This window comes from Sparus aurata, chromosome 19, assembly GCF_900880675.1.
Source record: "Sparus aurata chromosome 19, fSpaAur1.1, whole genome shotgun sequence".
Taxonomy (NCBI): Eukaryota; Metazoa; Chordata; class Actinopteri; order Spariformes; family Sparidae; genus Sparus; species Sparus aurata.
The window spans coordinates 13,606,463-13,622,439 of record NC_044205.1 but is presented as its reverse complement, the minus strand read 5'-3'; the positions used below and the strand labels follow the sequence as shown (position 1 = coordinate 13,622,439).

The following is a 15,977-nucleotide window of genomic DNA, read 5'->3' as shown; positions in this document are numbered from 1 at the left end:
AAGAGAAGAAGACAGAAACGGGAGAAGAAGATGTGAAAGGGTGAAAGAGACAAGAAAAGGCTCATTTTCAACTACTACAATAAATCATTGTTACCTATTTTATGCACTGATACAGTGTTGCCTTTGCTGATATGGTTCACTGAGGTTTTAACATTCTAAAAGTCATTACTATTTCAGAAAGAGATTGCGAATTGACTTAAAAAAGAGTTAAGTATGGAGTGTCTTCTGCAACCAGTAAGCATCAGTATGTTATCAGTATTTCAAAGGTATTTTCATTTGATGTAAATCAAACAGAAACAGAGTTCCTGCACCAATTACACACAAGAACATCGTGATCAAACCTGGGTGTTGCACCAAATCAGGCGCCCCACGGTTCACACGAAAAAGGTGGTCTTGCGCCACTTTCAAGTAAACCACGAGGAGCTTTGTTTGATGTTGTAGGTCAATTACTGTGGTCTAAATGCAGGAAGTAAGCCAGCAAATCTTGTATCAAAAAGCTGACCGCTCAGATTTTCTTGATGTCTTTGAACATCTGTCGTTGCGCCAAACTAAAATATTTTCTTTGATTCTTCTCAATGTATGTATACATCATAAATACGACTATCAAATAATGCTTAAAAGCGTCAATTCTTTGAATTCCAAATCAGTGATTTGTAGATAGATGTATAATCAAATGCAATATAGAATGAAGTCTCTGTGCCATTTCAACAACTTGAATCAGTGAGCCCTTATGCATTATGGAAAGTGTAACCCAAAGAGTTCAACATCCAAATTTGCATTATTATACATCACAAATTGAATGCAATCCCCAAAATGAGATGTCCTATTAGAACTTGATGTTTGGAATCTAAATTAAAATCTTTGTGCAGATTCCAGAAACACAATTAGATTTACTTGTCAAGGCCAGTCACAAAATAAATGTTTAATTTACAGTTTTTGCATTAATTTAATTTCAGTTAACACCAACTTTGCTTTTGATCTACACAGCATATGTTTATGGGAACCTTTAGTAAATGGTTGCTGTATTTGGAAAAAAAGAAAAAAAACACTGCGTCTTTTTGGCATTCCAGGGCTGTTCCCAATTCATGTGTGTCAAATTACCATCTGTAAGTAAATGGGGAAGAATTGCGCTGACAGACGGCGTAGCAGTGAATGGGATTCATTTATTGCTACACAGGCGTACAGTGCATTATGCAAATCAAAAACTATGAAGGAGGTGAAATCAGGAGAGAGACAAAAACATTGACAGATGAGAAGAATGATTCTCAGCGACATCAATATGCGACTAAATCACATTACAGAGGGATTGGAATATAAGCATACATATGCGGTTAGCTCCTTAGCTGCCGCTGCTATCTCTACTTTTCTTTCTCCTCTGTTTTATCTTCCAACCCTATTCAGCCTCCCTATAGCCTGACTTGGCCCGTCTCTGCTCTTTTCCTCCATCCTCAGCCTTGTAGCTCTCTTGCTTGTCTTGCCGCCATTCAATCACACAGTGCTTTCCAGAGGATTTGACACTCTGAGGTTATTGTGTGCGAAAGATGATTCTCATCTCCGCTCACTCTGCTGAGCGCTCATGCAAACTACCATTCCCCCACAGTGATGCTGCCAAACTTACCGGCACTAACAGCTTATGACACACTATCGCATGAGTTGTAAGAGATGGTTTGTTTTTTTTGCTTTTCAGAAAGACTCGACTTATTCTAGATCAGATTAGGAAAATTATGTTCAAATCAGGTGTAGCTTTGATCTAACAAAGCCCCACAAACTAGTCTTTGTAATCCCTTTGTCGCTTTTGGTTAACCTGTTGTTTTGTAGATGTGCATGGTGTAAAGGAAAAGGTGTTTGACTCAGAGGTTAGAGCCACTGTGGTGAATAAAGCTTGCGAACATGGGCCAAATGGAGCTTGTCTCTTAGGACTGCCTGGCCTCTACCTCTTTTCTGTCGACACGCATCAACTCACACCTTGCCAAAAGCAAAGATTCAACTCTGAGTGATCCCTCTCACTTTTCTCCTCCTCTCTCCATTTTCTCTCTGCATCTCTGAGACTTTCTGTCTTTCTCTGTCGCTGTGTGTCATTAACGCTGACTGTCTCTTTCTGTCTCATTTGCCATTTGGCAGTCTCAACAGTTTGGAACAGAAGTTGATTTGTGAGCTGATTTGGAACTGATCATTTATTCCACTGATACTAATGAATTTTATGTGACTATTTAAATAACGCCTGTTAGCTAGCTAACAGATCCAGCCAGCCATCATCGTCTTATCAGGTGTAACAAGCAATTTTCATATTGAGCAAATTAATTCCTGAAAGGGCTTCTTGTAAAGAAAATCCCAATATGAATCAACAGCCCGCTCTGCAGCTTGGGCAGTTTCCAACTGCCTCTTAGCTCACTATTTTTGTTTGCCAGGCAGTAAAACAGCAACAATGTCAGTTTAAATAATACCTTAAAAATGTTGTAGTTTAAAAAAATAACAGTAATAGTAAAGATTTAGCAATCTATTTTTCATTCTTAATCAAACAGTGCAATAGGATGCCCATGCTGGGTCATGCTGCTCATTTCAACATAATACAGGACTGGCCAGTGCAACATATGGCCACCTGTTGAAGGTACCTCTGAAAGTTAAGTGGCACTGCCACAGCAGCATATCAGCATAGTCAACATTAACTTTATCTCACTATATTCAGTAGAGTAGGTATCTGTAGCTGTAGCTAGCTGCTGTTGGCTAGTTAGCTAATTGAGCCATGCAGCTACTAGACCTATTAGCTGACTTGCAACAAGAGAACTGGGCTCAGCAGCCTCCTTGTGAACATAGCCGGACCGGGACAGCTTAGGAAAATACCATATGTGAGATTATATAAAGCGGCTCTGACACGGCAGATGGGGGCTTAATAAAAAATAGATGAAATAGGTGTCATGAAAATTTCCCATTTGACATTTGTGAGTTTATTTTGTTTATCTACTGGACTTAATACACTAAGAGAGCTAGTGAAATGGAGCAAACTGCCATACATCTGCCAGCTAACAACTATTGGTGTATCACCTCTTGAGGTACAACATGGTATTATGAGACAGGACGGGCCTGAGTTAGATGATAAGCAAGCTTACTGTACTTCACTCTATAACTCAGTAACACAATACCAAGAGGTCTGGCCATATCTTACACATTGCACATTTAAAGCATTTTCAATCAATCTGCCTAGGGAGGAGAGAACCAAAGTTAACCAAGAACTCTCTGTGTCGCTAATAAAGTTAGCTTTCATGACTGTTAACCCCACAGCCATCTCTGATCACTGTTTTCTTGCCCAGGTGTATCTATTTTTAGCCCTGATGGTGTTAGTCATTATTCCGACAGGAGAGTGATGACCTGTGATGCCCCTGATTTTCTCTCTTTCCATTACATATCTTAATTTGCCTCCATTGCCCTGTCTCTGTCTTATTGTCTGTATCTTAAGTCTCAGAAATAACACTCGGAGAGCTAATAACATGCATGACTTAAACCATGTTACCGGGCTACTAAGTGAGTCAAGCGTACATTCAAATGAAAATGCCAAACAAATCTGAATTGATTTTTTCTGTGAATTTGCAAGCAATTATATTATTTAATCAGCCTGTTTTGACTTTCTCTCTCTCTCAAATTCATTGCAGTGTCCACCTCTCTGAACACATGTCTTCTTTTTATATTTCTCTGCTTCGGAAGCTAATGGTTATAAAAGACCAAAAGTAAAAAATGACCAATTACCTCTAATATTCTAATCAATTAGTGAACAGCTGAATGATTTCCAGAGCAAAACACACAGTTCTCATTGTTAAAGGTCAAATGGAGGAAACTATTAAGTTGTGCTCGTGTGTGAAATGCTTTTCACTTTAATTTTATTCAAATGAAACATTTCTTTTTCCAATGTAAGCGCAAATGACTCAGACAGACTTAATTGTGACCTTGGAATATTACAATATTCAATGAAATTATCATAATATTCTAAAATTCAAGGGAAACAGTTAATAAAGTAAAGTTTGAGTTGATATGGATGAAGTGCATTTAATTGATTTATACTTCCATATTTCTTTATCTAATATCTCAGCATGTTATATGTTGTCTATAGTTTGTTGGACATTTTTTTGAAGGGTAGAGGTTGGACCCACAATTTGAAGGTGACAAAATTAAAATCTACTTTATCAAAGGCACAATGCTGTTATAGCGTATGAGGGTTTTGCTGATTTGACAATAACTGTCTAGTATTGCTGTTATTATCATCTCAACTGAAAGGGGAGAGCTGTTAAAAAGATGAAAAGGGATGGCATGCAATGGTCCTTGTCAATTTTTGAAGGGATAAAACAAATAAATGTCCATGTATGAATTCCTACAACACATCAGCAGGTGCACTAAAGAAACAAAACAAACTTAAACAACTTACATTGAAATCAGAATAATAAGTGTCTTTGTGCAAAGGCCTCAATTATGCTGTAATCAGCTCAGTGCATCAGCCAGCCCATCACAGGATAGACGTGATAAGCTTTGCCGGCGGCAATCCTGGTCACTCTTAAGAAGCTCCAGCAAAAACCCAGGGAGGGTCCAGAAGCCCGAGAGTAGCAGGGTTGCTATAGGAACCTCTGAGCCCACCAGGAAGCCAAGATAATCAGAGATACCAGAGATGGTGAGGGGTGATGTCACACAGGCACATACTGTACACACATATGCATAAAGTGCAGTTATATCCGTGCAGGCATGGTGTGTGTTTATGCAAAGAGGACACATCCCACACACACAACATGAAAGTGTCTTAATGTGTCAGGTTAACTAGCGATCTCGAGTCTGTAGATGTGGTTAGCCTGAGTGAGGCACACTCATTACCACAGTGTGCTGTTCAAAGACCAATGCAAGCCTTTGATTAGACCATCTCTTCTGCTGCAGTATTTCTCTCTCACTCTCCTTCTTTCTACAGCCTTTCTCTTTTAAATACACATTAATTACCAGTTTATTCCCTTTACTCATCCCTGCACTGTCTTTTCTCATTAGCCTAATTTTTTCACAACACACATTGGCCTTTGTTAGTTTAATTATATGTAAAATTACTTTACACAACACTTAAAATAGAAAAAGAAAACTAAATTGCAGTAGTCTCCACAATAACAGGGTGTAGTTATGTATGGTAGCTGCAGAGCAATACAGTTAAATTATATATAATTAAATCACATGAATTCCAGCTAGTGATATACACTTGTAATCACTAATTAACGGTCTCAATCAATGACATAATTTAATGGGTCAAAAGGTAATTTAGGGGCGCTGTTTAGCTTAGTTGGTAGAGCGCGTGTCCCATTTGCTGAGGCTCTGCAGCGGACCCAGGTTCGACGCCCAGCTTGGGTCCCTTTGCTGCATGTCACTCCCCCTCTCTCTCTCCCTGTTTCCTGTCATATCTTCAGCTGTACTATCAATAAAGCCATAAAAAGGCCAAAAAAAATACTTTAAAAAAAAAAGGTAATTTAATACTAAAAGGAAAACTTGACAACAGGCAGACAGTGTCAATTAGTTTTAATTCGTGCAACAGGCTACAGGCGTTTTTACCCATACCCTGTTATATCACTTTAACATATGCTCCTGACTTGCTCTAAATGAGAACAATGTGATGGGAACAGACCACAGTAGAAAGGCTGCGAGAGAATGCAATTAGAAGTGGAAATGGGCTTCAGGTAGCGCTTCACACACAAACAACAGAGACTCCAACTGAGCATATCAGCACAGGTGTTCAAATTCGAGTGACTTGATAGGGATTAAAAATGCCAGCGAACCTTGCAATGATTTCGTCAAGCAGGTGGTTTCACAACCTCATATCATCTCTTGGAGAAGTTTTTATCAGTACTCACCAATGAGTTCCTTGTTCCTGATGTCCAAGGCCATATTTCTGAGAGCGGTGGCCACGGCACAAACTACCTTGTCATTGTCTATCCTCAGTAACTCCACCAGGATGGGAAGGCCTTTCTCTTTACGCACAGCAGCCCGGATGTACACTGACCACTGACAGGGAGAAAGCAAGGAGAAGACTGTTACACAGTGCAAACTGGCAACTGTAATTGATTGCAAGTAAACAAACATTTAGTGCATTTAATTCCAAATAACAAACAATGTCATGGTGCATTTATCGTGGCAATGTTCTTCAAAACAGCAAGATTGTAGAAGTTTTGTGAATACGTACGTACATATACGTATTTTAAAACCTATTTTTTACTTTTCCTCAGTATTGTTTAGTCTGAATGATTGTTATAAATCTACTTCTTGAATTAATTAATGAAGATGCAAGGTGTCCACTAAGACTTTTGCAAACAAAAGACAAAAATATCAGAGCCATCCTTTTTACTTGCTTGCAACACTATTCTTTTTTTGCTTCACCTCACACTGTGGACATACCTGTGGATTGTGAGATGGGTTGTTTATTCCATGCATTTTTATTCTATTGCTGCCTTCTTGTCACTATACTGACTATTTTCTTCCTCTCTTTTTCAAACCAGAGACGGACTGTAAATAAAGTGGTTGCGGTTGCGGTATGTAAAAAAAGGAGACAGACGAAGCACAATGGACGAGGTTGAGTGGGAGATGTTATATTCAGGGGCAATATGAGAGCAGCTGAGACATTACACTGGCTCACAAGTGATATACTGTAAGAGAGGAGAATTATATGAACCATAGAGAAGAGTTTTGAGCTTGGAGACCACTCTATCCTCCCTCAATAACTATCAAGGTATGTTTAAATGGACCACTCGACCCTTAACGGCTCAAGTGGTGCCGCCTTGTGTGTCAACTGAAGAAGACTGGGGTTGTGTTAAACAGCACCCAGGGATAGATATCAGCAAGTGAAGTGTAAAGCTAGAAGTTTCTGTCAAAACAGTCATTTATTTTATGTTAATGTTAAAATGCAGTATTGTTTGTCTTCGAGACAAAAATGGGCAAACTTTGGTTCATCATTTCAGGAATTAATTCACCCTTAGAGCGAAATGATAGCATGTCTTATCCAAGAGCTCAGCTGAGTGTAGACTGTGCCAGCACTACGCCAACACAGCTCCTTTGGAAACTGTCAGCAGCACTATTCTCAAAGTCAGTAGGGATCTTGCTTAGAGGAGACACAACAAAGCATACACACAGACACAGATGCACGCACACGATCACATACACACACACAGACGCACACACGTAGTAAGGATCCAAAATAGAAAATGCGATTTCATGAAGCCCACCTGCCCCCCATCATTTTCTCATCCTACCTTGTCTTTCTATAGCCTCCTCTTCTATTTACCACTTTCTGTGTTTCCGTGTCTCTGTCTATTCCAATACCAATGGAAATACTCACAGAACCAAAATCAGACACACATACCTCCTACACACATTTACAGGACCACAGAGACATCCCTCTCATCCACACTGTGCTTCCCTGTCTGCCATCCCTCCTGAGCTCTCATTTTTACAAAAATTCAAGGCAATGTATCCATTTGACATTTTTGGACCACATAAGCATTTCCATCAACATTCCCAGTTTACAAACAACAACGTCCAGTGCAGATTTATGATTTTAAGGTCATGCCAAGGTTATTCCCTCACGTTTTCTGCCTTTTATGCAGCTCCATCAAGGCTAACACTGCCCTCACTAACACTCTCCAATATGACTTCATGACTCATACATTATTACCATCTAGCAGCTTCCATCAGCCAGCTGCCGTTGAACCATGGGTAGACTCCCTGGTGGGTTTGAGCTTGGAGCCTTTACATCATTACAGTTATTGTGTTCCTACTAAACAATATTATTTACTATAGAACACATAGAATCCTTGTAAAATTGAGTGTTCAAATATTTCAGAGTCAGCAGAATGGTGTAGCAACAAATAGAAAAGTGTTACAACAACAAAGTTGTTTATTTTCCATACTGTGAACCAATTCAGTCTGCGAATTTTGAAGACAGAAGTGAACCAGACGTAGATGTAGATTAAAAAACCTAACCTCTCCTTGCATCGTTACTGACATTAACCACTTAATGACATTTTAATAGGCATTTGCATGCCACGAAAACACATGTAATACTCTGCAAGGTTATACTGAAAATTTACCTTCCTCCATTTCTCTGAGAATCACTATCAAATTATTTAAAACTCTAAATTAAGACTCTCATGTATAACCTAGACGGTGCTGTCCCAGAATCTTGTTTCACAGAAAGTCACGGTCCATGCTGAGCATGCTAGCTGAGCAAACTAGCAGAGGTGAGCTGCAGAAATGGCGAGTCCAGAGGGAAAGTTTACGTTTTCAAAGTGGAAGTACAGACACTACTTTAACCTCCTTTGTCCACGTCCGTTTTAAGCAACTCTAATCTAATGAAGCATCTCTCAACTGCACGCGCTTCTACAACACTAGTGGCCAAAAACTCCGTTGTTGACACTGTTGATGATGATAGCAGGTGTGGTTAACGTGAGCTCCGCTAACACAGAAGGACACGGAGCTGTCCGAGCAGCTAAAGCTGGATGTTTCTGCTCCAGCTTCACTTAAACTTGTGACACAGACTGAACTGAATGCAATGATAGGCAGGTATGTTGTTGAGAACATGCTCCTGTTATCAACAGCTGACCCAGACTCCTTCATTGGCTAAATACCAGGGAGAGCAGGTAGCGGTCCGCCATGCAGAAAGACATTTTCTAAATACATAGATGCAGAGTACATTAAAATCAATGCCGAGCTCAAAAGGGGAAGAAAAGAAAGTAACGCAAGAGTTACTTTTCCTGGTAACTAATTACTTTTATATTGGAGTAATTCCGTTACTAACTCAGTTACTTTTTGGGAGAAGTAACTAGTAACTATAACTAATTACTATTTAAAAGTAACGTGACCAACACTGGTTGTGACTAATAAAAGGACATACTAGGATAGGGATTGGGGATTGTTGTGTTATTGTCTGTCCTGTTGTTTGACATCAAGGACCATATTGGAACCAAGTGTTATCACGTATACATGTTATCCCTTGTATCTATTGTCTTCTTCTACCAAAAACAAAATTAATTAGGCAATCATCATTTTTCTGGACTAATTCTATGGGTGGTCTACTAATGTTATCAAGGCAGAGGACTTGTCTAGTATTGCTTCATTTAACTGTCTGGCAGCAGAGTGTTTCTTGGCTACATGCTGTGACAGTTTCTAAAAAGAACTCAGTAGCCTACACACTATCACACATTTGCATAAACACGTTTATGTACATGCACACAAACACTCACAGTTGCTTGTCTACTTATAATGCGAATACACTGTTCTACCTACACAGAAATAGTTGTGTACACTGTGTCTCTGCATTCAGTGCATAGCTGAGTTAGAACAGGCTCATAATGAATCCCTTCCTTTTATATTAGTAAAGACTGAAATGCATAAACACACATTTACAGTGTTCAGTGTTTACCTCATGCTCTATTAAAACACAAGTACAACAACTGGAAGAGCAGCATAAGCTTCAATTCTACATCACCAGGAAAACAGTAATTTACTGTACTCTGACTGAAAGTGGATCAAAACATATTAACATGATTATAATCTTGGGCTCCTGCAACCATATATTATGAGTGACAAAGATGCTCAAGTGAAGAATAAGAAGGCAAGAGTTTTAACTCTAACCGCTACCTTCCAGCTGCCTGCGGCAAGGTTCTGCAGAGCACCGGCTGCTCCCTCCAGGGTGTCTGGATTGGAGCATTCAGACAGCAGGGTGAGGTAGGGCTTTACGATTGTGGGGTGCCACAGCATCTGAACCCCTTTTGGGGGCTCTGCTGTGTCTGGAAAGGGGCCAACGCCATCCCACTGTGAAAGAGGAGACAGTATGGGACAAACTTAATATGTTGACTGGTGTTGACTCATTACATTACTCATTACAAACACACTTTAGGAGATGCCATTACAGTTTCAGTTCTAACCTATAATCATGCCCTCACATCTTATCTTCAAATATTTCTTCCTCCTTCTTAAAAGGAGGTAACATGAGCAGCATATATCCATGAGTACATACCTTTACTGTCAATTGTACCGCAGTAAGTGTAAAAATACAAGATGAAGGAGAAAAAAAAGAGGTGACTAAAGTTCTGACATTGTCTGTATTACTGGTAACCATCTTTGATCAAACCTGTCTGATTTGAGCTGTAACCTCGCTGTGATTTTCTCCATGATGAACACATTTTTTACTCTTTCTCTCCATTCCATTATACTGGGGGGTTGTGATTTCAACCAAGAAGTTGTAATTGTTTTCTTCGCTATTAAAAGCAAGATTCTCAGTAATGAAGTCAAGTTCCCATCTATGACATTATCCGGGACTATACCCAATATGTACAATGCTAAATCTAGAGCAAAGTCAATACCCAAAACATGTTTTATTTCCTTTCGGATATTCTTCCAAAAGTCTAAAATCTTTGGGCAATCCCAAAATATATGCATAAAGTCCCCCACCAACCCACAACCCCTCCAACACATCTATTATTATTACTGTACCTTGAGGTGATACATGGAGTGATAAAATACCTCATTTTGATCTTCCAATCAAACTCCCTCCATGTTGGACTATTAGTTACCCTATGTCCTGCTTTGAATGTTTCTTCCCATTGTTCATCCGTAATTATAATATTTGCTTCCAATTCCCATTTTTCCTTGACATCCAAATTGTTGTTGTTAGATTCCTGTTGTAGTACCTTATACAATTTTGATATAGCCCCTTTCTTTGTCTCTCCCTCTGTATACTGGTGTTGACTCTTAACTGGTATTGATGAAGCAATGTTTGAGTAAACACACACCAAACTGAGAGGCAGTGTTTTTCTGGCTTGTCTGGTTAAAAGGTCCTTGAGTAAACCTGCACATCACTGCAGCAAGGTGAGAAGTTAAACCACTGGAGGTTAGCCGAAACAAGCGTGTTAATTTACACTTAAAGCACCAAAGCTGTGAATCATTAAAGGAGTTAACGGTGTTCATTCACTTTTCCTGCTCCTTCCATTTTCTTTTGGAAATCGAACTGGTTTCACACCTATTATATCAAGTCAAAATGACTGCATGCATGTCTAAAAGCAAACTGCATCTTCCCCCAGGACACTCTGACATATTAAAAAGTGAAAGACACACTGTGTAAATCGCTCCTTGTCAACTTGCTATGTCAGAGAGAACGGTGATGGAGGAGAGAGGTGAGAAAGGGGCAAAGATGAAGAGATAAGATATGTGTTTGAAAAGAGAGACTATGAGAGAATGTTTCACTCCTACATTTGCTTTGATGAATGAACCTAAAGCTTCACACCTTCTTTCCCATTTACCTCCACCCTCCTCATATCCTGCACTGCATGGGAGTCCTTTGATTTTTTCTTTTTTTAAATGTCTTTGTCGAGTGACATGCTCACACCTTTTTCACACTGCCATGAACCTATTGTCATCTCACCTTTATTTCTATTTTCCCCTGTTTGTTACGAATATCTTGTCCCCCTTTTCTTTACTTCTCTACTGATTTCTTTCTTGCTTGCCTCCCCCTCTCCCCACTTTCCCGTTCTATTTCCATCCTTCTCTCTCCAGTTCTCAGTTTTTCCTCTCCCTATCGACCTTCTCCGTTTCGCTTGACTGCCTCCCCTCCTCCCCTTGTCTCAAGGTAAACGAAGGGAGTGTGCGAGAGATGCTTTGGAGTCTGTGTGTATGTGCACATGTTTTAATCTATACATAGATCCTCTGATCATAACATCAAAGGCTTCTTATATTTTGAAGTGTGTAGAGGCACTACAACAACAGGCATGAACTTTTCCACAGCAGAATACTTTCTGTTGCTGAGACACCCTACATACTAAATATCAATGTATAATGTCAATTTGTTTATCTTAAATTCTCCAATGATAAACATCAAACATTTACCAATGATTTTGCTTCAGCATGACAAACAGCTCCATATGCAGCCTTCGAAATATAATTTTGGATACATACTGTTTTTTTTAGATATAATATGATTGAATATCTGCACATTAAACATGCCATATTCAGTGTAGCTTAACCTCTACATTGCCTGCTATTGGGAAGTTGATCAAATTGCTGTATTGTCATGTTTTGCAATGCCAGTGAAATAACCAACACATTCACATTCAAGCTGTTACAGCTGGACGCCAACCATGGTTATCCATTCATCAAGTGTGAAGTATAGATGCTCTGTTATCTTTGCTGTTAGGTAACTATGTGAAATATTACAGATTTCAGCTTTAAAAAACACTTTAAAAATGCTGTTCACTGAAACTTCCATTGTGTTGTTTCCAAAATTGTACTGTGTGCTCTGAGAATTTGCAGGAGACAGCAGAATATCTTAAATCAAGCAGAAATCTGTACAACATTCCCAAGAGCAAAAGGAAACCTGTGTGTGTGTCCATAAGGAGGGTTTAGGTCCTGTTCAGCCTCCTGTACTGCTCCTTGGCATTGACTGTCTGAACCTCTAATAAATGATTAAGGAGACTACGTTTCAGTCTAACTGCCTGTGTCTCTTTCAGCCTCCTGTCTGGTTTCGACAGTACATAATTTCCTCCCTGCCTTCCTCTCTCTGACCCAGTCTCTTGGCTCCTACCACTCTGTCAGTCTCATACGAAGTATACTTGGTAGTGTCTGCATCCAGCTCTGCCTGTCTTCATTTCTACTCCTTAATACACTATATTTCTGTTAAGTTCTTCTGAATCAGCGAGCACTGACTGTTTTGAGTGTGTAAAGCTTTGGTTTTGGGTGGGAGGAAGGAATTCACTCTTTCTTTCTTTTCTCTTTGGTGTCTGTGTGTGTTTAAATTTTCAATGTGTGTCCCATTGGGAAGAGTTGCATTAGCCTGGAGAGGCAATGGCCAATAATGGATGGAATAAAGCAGAAAACAAAGCTCATTGTCTCAGGTTTGGTTTGGGCCAATATCAGTGAGGTAGTGAAGTCAGGATGGGGCTGAGGGATGCAAGTACGGGTTGTGTTTGTGTAGTTTTTCTTTGGCCCATGGACAATTCTAACAGCGATGCTCAAAACCTAGACTGAGTGCGCTGGAGGCTGGTCAGATGTCCATAATCAGTCCACCTCTACCATTACTGCCTGATTAAGTATAAAATATTAATATGGGACACACGAAAGTAAAAGGTCGCACTCAATTTTGAGTATAAAAATGATGTGAATCATATGCTATGCTATATTGCAAAGAGCTAATCTTAACACAATGGACCTCGTACCACGCTCTTCTCCACCATCATCACCACCACCACATTTTCTTATCAACTATATCTCGGCTATCTTCTATTCTTCTTTTTTCTCTTACCTGATCGGCTCCCTTCTTTTTCTTCTTCTTCTTTCCCCAGCAGCCGGAGCTCTCTCCGTCGCGGATGTTGGCGTCACAAAGCAAGCCGTCCAGCTCCTCCAACCCCCCCTGCTGGCCGTGGGATGTCTCGGCAGCCAAACGGTACGACAGATTCCTCAGGATGCAAACGCAGTTCTCTACCGTCTGGAGATAAAGAGAGTTGGGAGAGATGAGAGATGAAGTGAGGTAGGGAGGAAGATAAGGTGGGGAGAAGGAAGATGAGATGAAAAAAAGAGGCATATAAATTAATAAAATGAGAAAGTTGAGGTGGGAGATTTGTGTTTGATACCATTTAATGAAACATACCGCTTGAGAATACAGTGCAAAGTCAAAGCATGCTAATAAAAGCCACCCACTCTCACACTTTTACTCCATCGCCCTTCCACCCCCACCCACAAACCAGACAGTCAGAGAGAGTGAGAGACGGAGAGAGAGCCATAGAGAAGCGAGATAATCTCACAGGTAATACACTTCTGTATTTTGTTAGCTCTGACTTTGAAATGAGATTAGAAGAAACTCAGGTAAATGAGGAAAAATGACAAGCCCAATATATCCTATCACACCCCATTAAACACCAAGTTTAGAGGCAAACACGCCAGCCGAAGACTGTGTGAGAGTGTGTCTGAACGAGAGCAAACTGATCCCTACAATGAATGTTGTTGTAGTGTGTGTACTTGCATGTGCATGTGTGCGCGTGTGTGTTTAGTGTCACTATGAAAGAGGAGTCATCGAGTCAACAGAGTGGAAATTAACAATGACAAATCATCAATCTTCTCTCTGTCTGACCGTTGGTTCACGCAAAAAACAACTAAGGAGTGTAATCGAACAGCCTCAAGAGACACAACAAACAAAACAATGTCTCACTCCAGCGAGCTGCAGTCATGTCTGAAATTCTTTTCACATGCTATTATAGAATGAAAAAGGAGAAATTACATTTTATTTACAATTTGGGTAGACATTTTATATTTTCGATTTGTTATTTCACATTTAGTCAGTGTGCTGTTCTTTTTCCGGCTGCATGGTTTAGTGAATAAAAGGACTGTTGACTTTGGTGTTAAAATGATTACATGGTGCTTGTACGGTATTCTCCACAGGAAGGTCAGAAGTAGCAGCTCTGAAACAGAAATCCTGCTATAACAACGGTATAAAAATGTACCAAAGACAAACTAATAAAAGAGCACAGCCGCTTCTGTCGTTGAGAGGTTTTCTTCGTATGACCTTGTGCTTCTTTCCAAACTGTGCTTTTAGAATCTGCTTGTCCCTCGCACTCTCTGGGACACTACACTGCATACATTAATGGACTTGCAGTCACATTCTCCCAGCAGTGGCAGCCACATTTACAGCAAGCTGTTAAATATCAATATTACAAAATCTATGAAATGTCAGCATTATACTTGTTATGTATGTCGAATTATGTAATCTATTAGGTCTCAGACCATCATTTCAAATTATTGTATCAGTTAATTGGCTCAGTGTGCCAATACAAACTATGAAAGCTATTTAAATTTCAGTAAAACTTCCTCATATCCCTGTAGTTGCTTGCAGTGAAATAGCAGCAATCTGTAGACTGTGTTTAAATGGGACAATTGACTATAAAACACAATCATCACATTACATGTAGTGAATATTCCTCTGATCTTGTGCATTTCTATCTGGCTTCATGAACATGAAAGGTGAAAAGGAGGTGGCTGATACTGTCGGGATGATCAAAAGTCCTGAAGAATCCTGAGTGGTGGCAAGTGGATATTTTTATGAGAGGACTAACAGAGATAAAATTGATTATTCCAGTATGCAGCCATATGAACAGTTAAAGAATCTCTGCTTGTATTTCTTTATAATTTCTGCTCTCTCATTTAAGAACACTGATGTTACAAATACATATTTGTAATAATAATATTCACAAAGTCTTGGTTAAGTGAAGATACTAGACAAGAATCATATGTTGCTGACTTCTTGAGCTCTACTTTCTCTGAGTTATTTTTAATGATGGACCAGACCAATCAGTCTGCTAACTGAACAGGCCAATGAATAGACAATGTGAGGAGGTCGTCCAAGCAAAGCAGCTGTGCAAATGAGAGGAAGAAGACAAATCAAGAAAAGAGTACAAAATGAGCACATGGCTAATGTGTGTCGCTATTTCAACAGTGACCACTTTATGATTCATCTGCCAATCAGTCTCTGTTACTGTGGTGACAGTAGTCTTCTTGGTAACTGCAGTCAAGCCGGTGAAGAGGGGCGGGCGGTTAAACAGTGATTAAGGATGGCCATTTGGAAGGTCTAGGAGACAGGGAGACCTTGAGGAGTCAGCCATCGATGACAGTGTTTATGTAGTATTGACTGGCCCCCACATACCGTCTCATAAACACACAACATGACGACATGCAGAAAAACACAATGTGAGTATAAACCCAGTCAACTACTACTGACTACTGGCAAAGATACATTGGCAACAAAAGATGCCGCAACACTTTGAATTTAGGAGCTTTAATTTGCCCTAAATAAAACATGTTGATGAACTGCGCTCTCCTTGAGAAATGAAAATGATTCTTTCTTGGGGCTGTGAAAGGAGACCCACCAATTGTTTTTTTCTTTTAATTCTCAACTCTCTCAGAAATAGAACATTTCACCCGTTCCTCCATGT

At 39.7% G+C, this 15,977-nt stretch overlaps 1 protein-coding gene across 4 annotated transcripts in view; it reads right to left on the bottom strand.

Moving 5' to 3' along the window:
- ctnnd2a (catenin (cadherin-associated protein), delta 2a) overlaps window positions 1-15,977 on the bottom strand; it is a 271,445-nt gene that overhangs the window by 29,807 nt on the left and 225,661 nt on the right. For all 4 annotated transcript variants that reach the window (XM_030398742.1, XM_030398744.1, XM_030398743.1 and 1 more), the window contains 3 exons: window positions 13,298-13,480; window positions 9,643-9,816; window positions 5,865-6,015 (listed from right to left, as the gene is read on the bottom strand). In XM_030398742.1, coding sequence (XP_030254602.1) covers window positions 5,865-6,015; window positions 9,643-9,816; window positions 13,298-13,480 — 508 coding nt within the window. The remainder of the gene's footprint in view (window positions 1-5,864; window positions 6,016-9,642; window positions 9,817-13,297; window positions 13,481-15,977) is intronic.